The sequence below is a fragment of the Eublepharis macularius genome, chromosome 3 (genome assembly GCF_028583425.1).
Source record: "Eublepharis macularius isolate TG4126 chromosome 3, MPM_Emac_v1.0, whole genome shotgun sequence".
NCBI classification, from domain to species: domain Eukaryota; kingdom Metazoa; phylum Chordata; class Lepidosauria; order Squamata; family Eublepharidae; genus Eublepharis; species Eublepharis macularius.
Window position 1 is genome coordinate 97,362,440 of NC_072792.1, and position 14,283 is coordinate 97,376,722.

General features: G+C 43.7%; 2 protein-coding genes across 2 annotated transcripts in view; one reads left to right on the top strand and one right to left on the bottom strand.

Annotated features, from left to right (window-relative positions):
• Positions 1-3,801, bottom strand: part of CLIC6 (chloride intracellular channel 6) — a 40,393-nt gene extending 36,592 nt beyond the window's left edge. Inside the window, exons 1-2 of the mRNA XM_054974111.1 lie at positions 3,673-3,801; positions 2,542-3,519 (exon numbers count right to left, since the gene is read on the bottom strand). Coding sequence (XP_054830086.1) covers positions 2,542-3,519; positions 3,673-3,801 — 1,107 coding nt within the window. The remainder of the gene's footprint in view (positions 1-2,541; positions 3,520-3,672) is intronic.
• Positions 3,802-10,779: 6,978 nt separating this feature from the next.
• The window catches only part of RCAN1 (regulator of calcineurin 1), a 50,950-nt gene continuing 47,446 nt past the window's right edge, over positions 10,780-14,283 (top strand). Inside the window, exon 1 of the mRNA XM_054973703.1 lies at positions 10,780-11,057. Within this exon, the coding sequence (XP_054829678.1) occupies positions 10,785-11,057 (273 nt within the window). The 5' untranslated portion in view covers positions 10,780-10,784. The remainder of the gene's footprint in view (positions 11,058-14,283) is intronic.

A 14,283-nucleotide genomic window follows, 5' to 3' on the forward strand; every position in this document is an offset into this window, starting at 1 on the left:
AAAAAGCAAAAATATGTATCCCCTGAGCTTTAAAGGTAATTAAGGAGCCATATGTGCAAACAGAACAATGGATTTTTGCAGAACAAAACATGCAAGTGTATGCAGGACAAATTTGGAACATTATATAGAAAAACATGTTGTTTAATAAAAAATAGCTTGTGCATCTATGACCTATTTTTTGCACCATATCATTATAACGGTTGTGTTATGTTTATAATAACATGTATTTGCTTAGGGTCTTTTAAGCCCTTTCAAAATTCAACATGGAATAAATTCTCAGGAAAATAAATGGTAAACCACAGGTGATTGATCAATAATCTGATATCCTAAAAACCTATCAGATAAGCAATTTTGAACAAGATGTAAGTTGCCCTACTCTGAACAAATATATTATATATTTCTTAAGCAATTTTAGAAACTGAAAGTTCACTTTATATCTGAAATGAGTGGCTGTCAAACCATGGCACATATAATTTGGCAACAGCTCATTTTTTTCATTAAGAAAAACCTTGTTACCCCTTATCCCCTCACCAAGACTTCCCCTTCCAATTTTCCAGAAATCTGATTAGTTTCCTCTTGACTGATACCCTCAGGCTTTTGGAATTATGTCATTGGTAAACCCAAATTTAATCGTTACGAAAACCAAGCATTAGAAAACAAATTGTCATGATTTTATTTACAGTTTAGCCTCCATTTTGGTCAACAGGTATGTATTTGCAAGTGCCAATATTTCAGTCTAAAGGCTGAAACCTTACAACTAAAACAAACAAATATCTGTATAGGGGCCCAAGTTATATAGTTATATATAGTTTTATATTTTAATGTGCTTTTAATGTGGTTTTATTACATGATGTTATCTGCTCTGAACACATCTGCGGGGAGAGAGAACTATACATTTAATAAATAAAAATAAATAAATAAATGAAATAAAGTTCAATGGAACAATAAAGCCCCAGTCTCACAGAGGAGAAAGTAAGTTTGCCATACTCTCAAAGCATCAGCAAATGAACTGCTTCTCCCACAGTGAAGCAGCTTGGTTTTAATTTTTTTTAAAAAAAACATCACTTACAAACTTAGAACAATCTGTTTTGCTGTGTATAAGCAATCAAGCTTATTCACACTTTCACAAATCACTTTAGTGAGCAGAAGAGTGTTTGAAATGAAAACACTCTTGAAGTTAGCATGAAATTGAGGTTCTTTGTTCCCATGTTTGTTCTAATGAGTCTACTTCAAAGTGTTACAACTCCAACAACAACATTTGATTTATATAGCATCCTTCAGGACAACTTAACGCCCACTCAGAGCAGTTTACAAAGTGAGTTATGATTATTTGCACAACAATCACCCTGTGAGGTGGGTGGGACTGAGAGAACACCAAGAAGCTGTGACTGACATAAGATCACCCAGCTGGCTTCAAGTAGCAGAGTGGGGAATCAAACCCCGTTCTCCAGATTAGAATCCTGCCGCTCTTAAGCACTACACCAATTAAAAAAATCTTGGCCTTCCAGTTTAAACTTATTAATGTTTAATATTTAGTCATTAATTCCCACCATTCTTCAAAAATATTAAGCTACACACTACCCAGTATTATTGTTTCGTTCACTTGTTTCAATCCTACTAACAAATCATAGGATTTTTACAGCCAGCTGTGCTGGATTAAAGAATATGGAGAGCCTCTGCTATATCTTATTCTGAGATCCTATAATTCTATAGCCCACATGCCAGACTCTTTTGCCTGTGCTTTCAACCTGTGATCTCACATGTTTAACATTTTCATCCCCTGATTTCACCTGACCCTTCCCCTCCAAAATAAATAAACTAGTTAGTTATATTTGAATATTAAAAACACCTCTGGTGCCATTTCTGCTGTCTAAGGATGAGGGAACATCATAACATCTCTCCAAAGGGGCTTAGTTATGTCTGCATGGCTATTTGTTGTGACAGACATTAATTGTGAAAACTATTGAATGTGGAGGGGGTAATGCTTTTTGAGCAAGAAGCACAGTTCCGTAATATGCCTGTGTTTAATCATGAATGAAAAGTCAAACGCGTATTAATATCATGGGTAAATGGTGAAATAGTCTTGGTGAAAATGGATTTTCACCTGGCACATTTAAAGAGTTCTAGTTTAGCAAATATACTTTATAATAAAATAATCTGTGTAGTTTATATCTGGCACACTAATCCTATATGGACAATGGTGAGACAAATTTATGATGGACCCCATTTCTCTAGGCCAGAAATAATGAGAACGATTTTGTGTGCTGTTCAGGGCTTTGTGAAGCCTGCAAACTCTCCATAGCAAAGATCCAAAGCTAATAGAAACCTTCACTAATTTATCTGAGGTACATGCCTAAAGAGACTGCACTGTTGCACCCTGGTCGACGTGGGTATTTCCCACTGTTCCCCAATGCTGTGTGAATAAAGCATTCTTAAGGCACGTCGATCTTCATGGAGCAGAGAACAATGATTCTATATGGCGGTAAACCAACCTTCCCACCGGCAATACGCGCCTCGCCCAAGCGAAGGCGCGTGTCTTACCTTGACGAAGAGCGAGATGTCGTGTTCTTGCGCCTCCTCCCCCGGGGCCGTAAGCGAGAGTGGCCCCACTGCCGCCGCTTCTTCCTCTTCCCTTCCTCGCGTGCCGTTGACCCCCGCAGACCGCTCGGCTTCCTCCTCGGCGGGTTCCTCGGCCGACTCGTCCTCCAGCGGAGGCTGTGCTGCTCCAAGACTCTCCGGTTCGCCCTCCAGCTCTGCCCGCACGGTGCCGGCCTCTTCTACAGCCTGATCTCCTCCTTGCGCAGCTCGCCCGTCCGCAGCGCTCTCCTCCTCCTCCTCCCCGGGAGTTTGTCCGAGTCGGGCACAACTCGCAGGGCTCTCAGCCCTTAGCGGCTCTTCCTCTGGGGCAATCTCCGCAGGGTCCCGCTGCCCTCCCAGTGCGGCAGTGCTGCGCTCCTGGTCAGGCTCTTCTTGCTGGCCGCCCGCCTCCGCCACCGGCTCTTCGCTCGCCGGCTCCTCCGGAGGCCCCTGGCCTCTGGGAGGTCTCCCTCCGTCGCCCGCCTCTTCTTTCTGCCCCGGGGGCTCCTCGGGGGCCAGGGAGTCGACCGAGTCTCTGCCGTCGCTCGCTTCCTCCGAGCCCTCCTCGCCACTTGCGCCCTGCAGGCTCTGACCCACCGCCGTCTCTGTTTCGTCCAACTCCCCGCGCGTTTCCCCAGGACTCCTCTCTGCCTCCCCTTCGCCCTCAGTATCGGAGGTCTTCTCGCCTCCTCCGGTTGGATGGCTGCTGTCTGTCGCCTCGGGGGTCCCCGCTGCCCCTTCCCGGGTTTCCTCTTCGGGTGTTAGGCACAGCGCTTCGTCCTGTTCTGGGCTGGAGGCGGGGGGCTTCTCCGTCTCGCCCTCACGCTTCAGAGCCTTTTCTCCGTCTTCGCTTCGGTGGCTACGTGCGGTCGCTTCGGGGCTGCCCCCTTCGCCGCCTCCGGGAGCTTTCTCTTCAGGCGCTGGGCTGAACCCTTCGCCCGTCTCGGAGCTGGAGACAAGGGGCTTCTCCGTCTCGCCCTCACGGTTCGGAGCTTCCCCCCCGTTTTCGCTTGCGGTCGCTTCGGGGCTGCCGCCTTCGGGAGCTTTCTCTTCAGGCGCTGGGCTGAACCCTTCGCCTGCCTCGGAGCTGGAGACAAGGGGCTTCTCTGTCGCTTCCTCTTGCCCCTCGTCCACAACCTCGCCGTTCTCATTCCCGCCCTTTCCCAGCTCCTCTTCAGCATCCGGCGCCAGAGCTGGCTCCAGCGGCCCCCTTGCCTCTGCCATGGTGACCTCCTCAAGGGAAGGGCTCTCTGATTGCAGGTGACAGGTGCGCGGCCTCCCGACCAAGGGCGCTGCTTCTGCTGCTGGGAGGCTCCGTCGGAGGTCAGCCCGCGTCTGGGTTCGGCGACTCCGCCCTCCCGGCGCTCAGCGTGGGATTAAACCTGGGACTTGCCCAGCATCAAGGGTCACTTTCGACTCCCGGTCAGGGCGCAGGCTAGACTACTGCGCGCATGGTTGGGAGTAACAGACGAAGCCGCTGCCTTCACCTTTCCTCCCTTGACTGCACGTGTTTTTTGCTCCCTGGGCTAAGCAAGGCAGAGAGATAAGCCTGGTGCTAGGGTGGAGATGCAAGAGAAAACTGGGGCTGGGAAGCAGGACATGGCAGCAATGTGGAGGGAAGAGAGACAAGAGAACAGGTGGCAAAAGGCTCAGAACAAAAGGGAGCAGATGGACAAAACTGGGACACTGTTAGTGGGGCAGCTCTATGCTATTCTGACCAAGTGTTTCTTATGCTAGCTTTTTCTCCCTCTTTGCTTTTGCTTGGCAAAACTTGGCCCAAAAAGCAGAGGACTGAGGCAGGCATTTTGTCCTATTAGAAACTGCCTTGGGATCTATCCACATGGCTTGTTGTGGAGATATATTGCACAGTCTCAGTTCACAAGTTAATGCCAAGCACACAACCAATTGGGTGTAGTTTTGTGCTAAGTGCTGTTGATGCACTCAAGCCACACTAACGGTCAAAATACATTCTTCAGACTCACAGTTACAAGATGACAGGTGTTTGCAAGCCCAGACAGAAAAGGGTAGAAGTAATATAGTAAAACAGAATGGGGTGGTCCGCTATATGGGTAGCTTCATAGTCATGATGTGCCAGTTTGATCATATGACTCATTCGTTACTATGATTCATTGCTGGCAAATTTGAGATTACTTGAAAAGTAGTTATATTTCCATTTTGGCAGCTTGGACACTTACTACTGAGTCATTCAGGTCCAAACTAGACATGATAGCATCCTTGTGGCCGCCCTGAGGACACTACCACCATTTCAAAGTGATTTTAAAATGCAGTGTGGCATTCTCCCCCTGCACCTTTTCCAGTGCTGAAACAGCCATTGGGGGCATTTGGGCACTTGATAAGGCACGCAGCAAGCGGGGAGCAAGAATGCTGTGCTGTAGGCCCGATCAGGCTTGGGACCTCACAGCATTTTAAAATTACTGTAAAATGGTGGCAGCATCCTCATGGTGACCATGAGGACATTGTCACATCTAGTTTGGTCTGTAGATCCACAGAGACCTAATGATAATCTGAATGTTTGATAGATTTCTTAGCTATACCTATCTCATGTCTCTTTCTCCCACCGAAAGTAAATTAATTCAGGTTCTGGCATACCAAACAATCACATCCACCCTAAATCTTACCCAGAGGAGATGAAAATGCAGATGGTGTGTCTCTAGGAAGAATTCTTGGATGATACTTTGCAATGGGGTGCAATGAAAGATGCATCTCAGGGCTCTGAAACAAAGAAGAGTTTCTCCTTCCAGAGGTGACATGCAATAAGGAATACAGAATATGTAAAGGCAAGGCAAAGGAATCAAAGTAAAATAAAAATAAATATCACCTTATTCAAGTACATTGTTACTCTGTGTGCTCAGGAGGACCCACATGTGCTCTGTGGACAAGGCCTGCTGCCTACTTGGGTCCAAATTCACTTTGGAGAATACCACGTGAAAAAGAGAAGACTATCTTTGTCCACCACTCAATTCTGTCCTAAATGTGTAGCTTAAGAATTTGAAAACTTGCACACTATGTTGTGTTATTTTTGGTTAATCTTAATGAAGGGTATAAGTGGTAACATTTATTTTTACTCTGACATTTATATTTTTAGTTGTTTTATGGGCTGCTCCTAAACTGTGGGCTATTTTATGGATTTTTTTTAGACTGTGGAATGGTTAGTTTATGCTGATTTAATGCCCCTGGTTTATTTTGATATGAATAATTTATGTTGTTGTTTTATGATTTTATGCTATTGTTTTTACTTTTTTGCCACTTCAAGCAGCTTTCTAGAGAAACGGCATATGAATTCTACAAAATAACTAAATAAATCAATTACATGGCTTTTGCTTTTTGATTTTGCTCTGAACCAGCATGACCACTTACTGTATTTGTATCATGCACTCTTATAGTTTCTGTCTTTAATGGGGGGGGGGGGTATGTGTTTACATTTTGAGACTATATAATGTATAAAATATATAATTTTTATATTAAATCTCCTGCTTACATTTGTGTCTGAGAATCAAGCATTGGATATATTTGGATATATTTTTCTTTCGGTTGGAACAGTCAAAAATGAGTATTGTTAATTATTCATTTTTTAAGTGCCAGAAAGGTTGTGCCAATTTCCACCAATTCCCCCCTTCCTCTGCAGATCTCCGCTAGGCTGTTTCTGAGGGTCCATTTTCTCTGGCTGAGTAGGACAGGCTTGTACATGAGGATCAGGATTTGGGAGAGTCCCAAGAAAAGTTGCCAGTACCAGTGAGTACTACTGTCACAAAAAAGCCCTGCCTATACTTGCAAGTTAAACACAGAAGGTAAAAATGGGGGGACAAGAAATGATTGATGAGAAAATAATTAAGCATTCCATTCCCTTTTAACTGTTCTCTGCTCCAAAAGTACTCCCTCCTGAGGGACCTTTACAAAGAACAAGTAATGTAGTTTATTTATATTCCACCTTTTGATGTAAAACCACCAAGGTGGTTTACAAAACAGTAAAAAAAAATTTAAGCCATTAAAATCCAGTAAAAAGTCACATTAAAACCGGTGAGATCAATTAATACCCTCAAATCAATAGAATACAGTATTTTACTAATGCTACTCCTCTGACACACTATTCTTATTGATCTAACTCAAAGGCCTTCAGGAAAAGGGTGGTCTTCAAACCTATCCTGAAGGCTTTTAAGTAAACAGCCTTTCTTGCAGGAGAGAGTTCAAAAGCTGAGGGGGAGGGGAAGCAACAGTTGAAAAAGCTCTCCTCTGGATTCCTACCAGCCTAACCTCCGTTTAGCTTGGTTCCTAGAGGAATGTCCCCAATGCTGAATTCAAGTCTTAGGTTATTTGATACATGTGGAGACAGTCCTTCAAGTACTCTAGGCCTAAGGCATTTCGGGCTTTTTCAGGGAGGTGTGTAACTGCATCCAATATCAGGAAAGCCCTCATCCTGTCTGGATTAACCTGGATTTTAAAAGAAAGGAGAGATTAGAGAAGTGTGTCATCTGCATACTAATGACACTGTGCTCCAGATCTCTAGATAATCCCCCCTCCCCAGTTTCATGTAGATGTGGAAATGCATCAGGGACAGAATAGGCTCTGAAGTGCCTCATAAACCAGCAGCCTCAGGGCTGAGCAGATATCGCTGAACATTTATCTTCCAGTGCCTGCCTGTCAAGAAGAGAAATGAAACCAGTCCAGTATTGAGTCTCCCAGTCCCACATTAGCTAAGTGGACTAGAAAGATACCAATGGCATGGAACGCCACTGAGAGGTGGCAAACAGAGAAACGTGGCTCCCAGCCCAGGGCTGCTTCTGTGGTTACAGTGCAATTCTATGCACATTTACCTAGGAGTAAGTACAACTTGAAAATAGTTGTATTTATTTCTGTGTAGACATATATGGGTTTGCATTTTAGCAACTGTCCAACACAATGTATATTATATAAAGTATATGACTCAGTTCTCCCCTGCCAAACCCTTTTACTAAAAATTTCTGTACCATTAGCAGCTTTATATGGTACATCATCTAGTGACAGTTGCTGTTGTCACTGTAATACTGACGTTCCAGGTTTCATTTCCAAGGTTACTATCTGCAGTGCCATGCTTGGATAATTTCTAATGAAAATACATATTTTATTTATTTGACTTTATAGCCTGCCTTTCTCACTGAGTTTCAAAGGAGATTATAGAGTGTAAATCAATACAATCATAGCACTAGGACTACAATAATCTTAAACAGGTTGTATTAATTCAGAAAATGTTATTATATAAACATAAAACAAAGTAGCAAGACTAGGATAATACATACAACAAATACATAATAAATATGATACACAGCGGTATAGTTCAATTAATGAAGTGTAGGAATCTTAACTATTAAATGAAAAGAGGACATTTCAAGGGCAATCCAAACTCTTTCATAGATTGCCAGTGTTTGCCAGTTCAGGAGTTTTTCATGAAACAATAGATTAGCTATTCAAATACTTGTTAGAGACACGCAAAGTTATATTTAGAGGGTGTTTAAAAATTAGCTTTGCATCAAGGTGAAGAATGTAAGGGCATTGTTACAGATAACAGCTTTACAGAGTGGTAATTCTGACTTTTCAGAGAGGTTATTTTGGTTTTATAAGATATTAACAGAGTACAATCTAGCCAAGTTAAGCATATCCAAGTCTGACTTATTGTAACAGGAGCATCAAGCCTTTTCTTAACTACCTCACATTGCTTCAGTTCAGACACAATGCAAAATCATGTTCAAATTAATCTAACCATGATTTATCTGACTGTTCAAATGCAAGCCACTCTTATCAATTTGTCCATCAGTCCAGGAATTGAAACTACTGTAGTTTGAAGTGGGTTTATTAATCACAGTTAGTAGTAACTATGGTTTTACATGGTGCACAAACACACCAAATTTGTTTCTCAATGCTACTCGCATGCTAGCGTTGCCAGCTCCAAGTTAGGAAATTCCTGGCGATCTGGGGAGTGAAACCTGGAGAAACCTGGAGAAAGTGAGGTTTGAGGAGCAAAAAAACCTTGGCATGGCATAATTCCATAGAGTCCACCCTCCAAAGTAGCCATTTTCTCCAGGGGAACTGATCTCTGTGGCCTGGAGACCAGTTGTAATTCCGGGAGATCTCCAGCCACTACCTGGAGGCTGGCAACGCTACCTCATGCACTCCCCATCTACAGAGATGCATAGACAGAAGAAAAGCAATGAAGCCAGCATTTGTCAACACAAACCAGGATGTGAGTAATCATCTGCAAGCTGGGTCCTGATTTCACAAATGAACGACTGTTAAAGAAAACTATGGTTTTGAGTTACATCTGAACCGACAATTGGATCAGTGGGATGAAGTCCTTTGTTGGCTTGATAAACCTATATTAGTTGTATAGAGCTTGTATATGTTAGTTGTTGTATAGTGTTTGTCTTCCCTGAGTGGGGTAGCACAGGCTTGCTTGGTCAGATCTCAGAAACTAAGTAGGGTCAGCTAGGGTTGCCAGCTCCAAGCTGGGAAATTCCTGGAGATCTGGAGGGGGGGGGGGCGGAACCTGGAGAAACCTGGAGAAAGTGGGGTTTGGGGAGGGAAAGGACCTTGGCATGGCATAATTTCATAGAGTCCATCCCCCAATGGAGTGGCACGGGTCCTGTGTCCCTTACAATCAAAGGTGAGCTTTGATTTAGTTTTCCTTGGGTGCATCCTTTGCAATCAGCCACTAGGTGGTAGTGTTTGCTCATCTATTTGTTATAGCAAGAAACTTGTTGCGGCTCACTTGGTGGTTATTGTTTCGCGACGGTAAGTTTGCCTTTTGCTCCGTGACCACGGTATGGTTGGCAATTGCGGGGCGGGAGGCCGGGCGGAGCAGCGAAAGGACTTAGATTCCTTGCTTTCTATCTAAATACGTTTAAAAAGCAAAGACATACTTTGAGAGAGCCAGAGTTGTGCTACAGCAGAGAAGACCGGCTGCTGTGGCTTCTCTCAGCTGTCATCATGCACCCCTGGAGAGGGATGAGGGTGGCCTCCTAATTTGGGAAGTCATGGCATATGCTTCAACTGCTCTATTTACTCTGCTTTCTGGTACCTGACCCTGTTAAAATAATTTTTGTCATTGAAGACGGAAATCCCGGTTTTCTAGACTTTAGAAAGTGCACACTAAATCACAAAATTTCCATCCGAGAACTGCCTACCCCTACCGTGAATTTTGCTGATTTAGTTTCAGATGATCAGCTGCTAGGTGGTAGTATTTGCTCATCTGTTTGTGATTGCAAAATTGTGATGAGCTGAGCTGATTCCATTATGAAATGAAATATTCTATTGTACATCCTGTTGGTTTCCTTTTAATCCTAATTCGTAACTCTCAGTGTAATATACAATAGCCAGAGTAGATGGGCAGTGGGGTGGGATCTCGATGCACACCTCAAACGGATGTATGCGGTGAGAATAGGGTATTGCAAGTCCCCGAAAAGTTTGTAACTTCTAGTTAGAAACAAGTAAACAGAAAGCCCAAATCTTCTGCAATGACAAAAATGTGACCTTGCTGATTCCGCACACGTTGGATAATGCACTTTCAATGCACTTTATCAATCGTTTGAGGTGGATTTTTTGTTCTGCACACAAAATAATCCGTTCCAAATGAACTATAAAGAGGATTGGAAGTGCATTATCCAAGTGTGCGGAATCATACTTGAGGAAAAGGGTGTCAGGTATTTTTGAGATCCCTTGAAAAATACGATCCTCTTAAGATTTTTTAAAAATTTCCTTTTCCATTCACCTTCAAATGCGATCTGTTTTACTAAATCATCCTGTACTCCTAGTGGTGCCTTTGTACATGCTAGCTATCTAGAATAAATATATCCTTAACGGTCTCGCTGAAGAAAGGGACGGCACTTCGTGGGGCTGCGTAGCGAAGAGAAAAAAACCGCAAGAAGAGGCTTAAGGTCGGGCTAACAAGTACCGGCAGTGCCCTAATCCAAGATGGCTACTGCGGAGCCAAGGTGGATCACCTGTTGAAGCGGCAGGCGAAATGTCTCATTGGCTCACGGCAAGCCTCGAGGCGTCGACAGTTGCCAGTCAGGGCCAATCCAGCCTCGGGGCTACGACGGCGGAGAAAAGGGGTTAAGGCCGAGGCGACGGTGGATTGGCGCTTGTTGAGTACGCGGCGGCTGAGCTTAAACGCCGGGCCTTGTGACCACCCCTGGCTCCTCCCCTCAACGCCCGGCATGGAGGACCGGGGGGGCGGCTGGAGGGACGACGAGAGACCCTGCGAAGACGAGGAGGCGGAGGAGGGCGAGGACGCGGACGCGGACGCGGCGGCAGCGGCAGCGCGAGAAACAGCGGCGGCCGTTGGGGAGGCCGGGGCGGCGGCGGGGTCCGAGTCAGACTGGTCTTTCATCGACTGCGACATGGAGTCGATCTCGCTGCAGGATCTGCCCAGCGCGCTCATCGCCTGCAGCCTGCCTTTGGGAGTCTTCTTCGTGGACGGCCCGTGCAGGGTGGGTGGCGGGACGGGGAGGGGGAGGGGGGAGCGGGCAAGAGTCAGGGGCCCTACCTGCTCGCCCTCGACCAGAGCCGGCCACGGCTCCACGGCCAGGAACCGCCGGGTGCCTGTTGGCAGCGCCCTTTTTCTTTAGTTATGGAGTTAATAAATGAGGCGCCGCTGCAGTCGATGCCACAGGAGCCCCTGGACCACAGTCGCCTGTGCAATAGTGGACAGCAACCACGGTGTGCCATTTGTGCTGCTGTGGTCGTGGTGAGGCGACTCTGTGGGACAGCCGTGTCCTGGGGTAAGGCATAGCTGCATTTTTCTTTAAATAAGCGCCGTAACTCATTTAAGCCTCTTATTCGACACCCAGGGTTTGTTGAGGGTGGCTGGTAATATTATTTGTGCTCTCTTAAAGGCAGAAATATCAAGCCTAAACCCTTTTAAGTATACTTGTCCAGTCTTATTGTTGGGATGACACGCCATGTATTGCAGACTTTCTGGGGTTTCCTTGCTTTCTTGGGACAGTTGAAGGAAGGCATGTTAGTCTGAAAATCACAGGGCTGGCTGGTACCGGGATGGGCTAAAAAAAGACGAAAATCTGTGTTCCCACTATTGCCCTTATGTGTCTGCATCAGCCAGTGTGGTCTGTTGACATGTTGAGATTAGGGTTGCCAGCTCCAAATTGGGAAATTCCTGGAGATTCGGGGAGTGAAAACTGGAGAAAGTAGGATTTGGGGAGGGAAAGGCCCTCAGCATGGTATAATGCCATAGAGTCCCCCCTCCAAAGAAGCCATTTTCTCTAGGTGAACTGATCTCTGTGGCCTGGAGATCAGTTGTAATTCTGGGAGATCCTCAGCTACCACCTGGAGGCTGGCAACCGTAGTTGGGATGTTCTTCTAGTCTGAAGTAGAACACAGAGGTTGCAATTTTGTTTGTGTCATAGAATGGATCTTCTAATTTAATATTAGTGTTTGTACGTTCTATACAAAAGCAGAAGAGTGGGTACAGCCTTTTGGTATTCTAATGTAAATTATGAACTCTGGTTGTTGCTTGTGATTCATTGTGATACCCAGAACTCCATCTCCTGCATGTAACATATCATTTGGCCATCAGTCCAGATGAAGAGGCAGTTTGCATTTGAAAGATCCACATTGATTTTCATAGAATCATGGAAACCAAAAGCTTCAGTTATGAGGTGGCTTGGATGTGAGATGTTACTAAGTAACACTGATGGTGTTATATACATAAGGAGGGAGCTTATGCATGCTGGAAGGTATAAGTGCTTTTTTCTTCCTGTTTCCATGGGCACAGCGCAGCCAGTGTCTCTCCCCTGGATACTTTCCTGATCTGCAAAGGGGAAACTGTGGTGCCTAAGAGTTTTAAAGCAATTAAACTCATTTTGCTTTGGGGGCTTTGTTCAGACTCTTGTTTCTGCAACAAAGTTTATACGATGTGGGCAAAGTTACTAACGCTTTTAAAAGGTAAAATTATGATAATACATTTTTAGTCATAAGTTGGTGAGATCTAGATTTTCAGTCTTTTCAAACTTAGTTAATAGTTGCCATGACTGCTTGCTTATTAGGTTTCATAGGTACTCTTAAGAATACAGTCCTACATTTTCAAAAATGCATTCTGTGCTGTTTTACTTAAAATGTTAATTTTAAAATATGGATCCCTTAAATGACCTCATTATCTATAGAAGCTTCATCAAAACTATTGAAAGTTTAATCACAGTCTTACATAGAAATTGAATGAAGTGATCAGTTTGCAATGCAATAAATGCAGAATTTTTACTTGAAGGGTAATTTGCCAATGATTAATTACTTCTGTTATGATTTTGTTGTTGGAAAAATGGGATTCTTTCCCTAGATAGTGTTGTCTCCTGTGTTGCTGAATATTTATGTGGCAAGTGGTTGTGGCTGCTGGTTAGTGCTTTTGTTATCGATAATGATGAGTAGAGACATACAGTTTTTGGAAATGTACCAAAAACCCACCCATTTTGGAGGGAGAAACTAGAAATTTGGGGGAAAGCTGAAACGTTATTGTAATGATATTGGATGTGTGTGTCTTTAAATGCTTGGTCTGGTACAGATGAAGAGTGGGGGTGAAAGAGAGAGGGATAAGTGAGTGAGGTGATTGGTTGATGACTGAGAGTGTGGGCAGAGTGAGCTGCAGTGTTTAGTTACTGAGAGAAAAGAGTCTGGGCAAAAGAGGCAACCTGTGTGGAAGCCTGAGGGGATTTTCATTCTAGTTCAGTTAGGCAGCCTGTGTGAAAGCCTGAACTTTGCATGTCTGTGAGAGAACATTCATTCTATCTGAAGCAGGCAAACTATGTGTGCACCTGAGAGAGAAAGTCTATGTATACTTGACTGAGAGATTGATCTATATGAAGCAAGCAAACTGTGTGTGTGCCTGAGAAAGTTTATAAAGATCTGTGTGACTGTGCCTATGTAAAGAAACTTTAAGAACTGCGAACTATCTTTGAAACCATCAAGCTTAAGTACTAGTGTGCAACCAATACGGTTCTTGTAAAAATAAATGTTTATTTTGGTTTTTTGGTTCATCCCAGAGTATTTGTTATTCCTATATTCCATTCCTATCTTCAGGGCCACATAGTCCCACGAAGGAGCCTGATACTTGGGCAAGTTATTAAAGGTGAAATTTTGGAATATTTGGAATTTAATTTTGGAATATTTGGAATTTTATTTTGGAATATAATTCCTGGTGATAGCACCCAGAGGGTGTAAGAAGAGGATTAAAGGCAAAAAGTAAGAAATAAAGGAGGTCTTTAACAGTTATGCTAAGCTTACTTCCTCATAAAACCTAAACTTATTTAATTGCTTTAACAACACAAACTGTATATTTATAATTTAACATCTAAAATTGCAGTACATGATATATTTATGAGATTAAAAACTATAAATGTATTATAGTGCCATCCTAAGACAAGATACAGTGATTTCAAAAAACATAGAAGAGTGTAATTCTATTTAGGATGTTTTCTGCAGTTTGCAAATATACCTAATACTTGTGAGTTGCAAATTGCTGCACCTTAAGCATCCTTCGTTCATGTAATACTTGCCATCTAGACATAGAAAACAGTACGTTGAAATTAGAAAATATTTTTTTAGTAAACAAAAGAGTGCATTGGGTGGGACATACAGTCAGAATAGGACTAGCAGCATATTTGGATATCAGAAGAAAATAATTGAACACTGAACTTGTAAAAAATATAT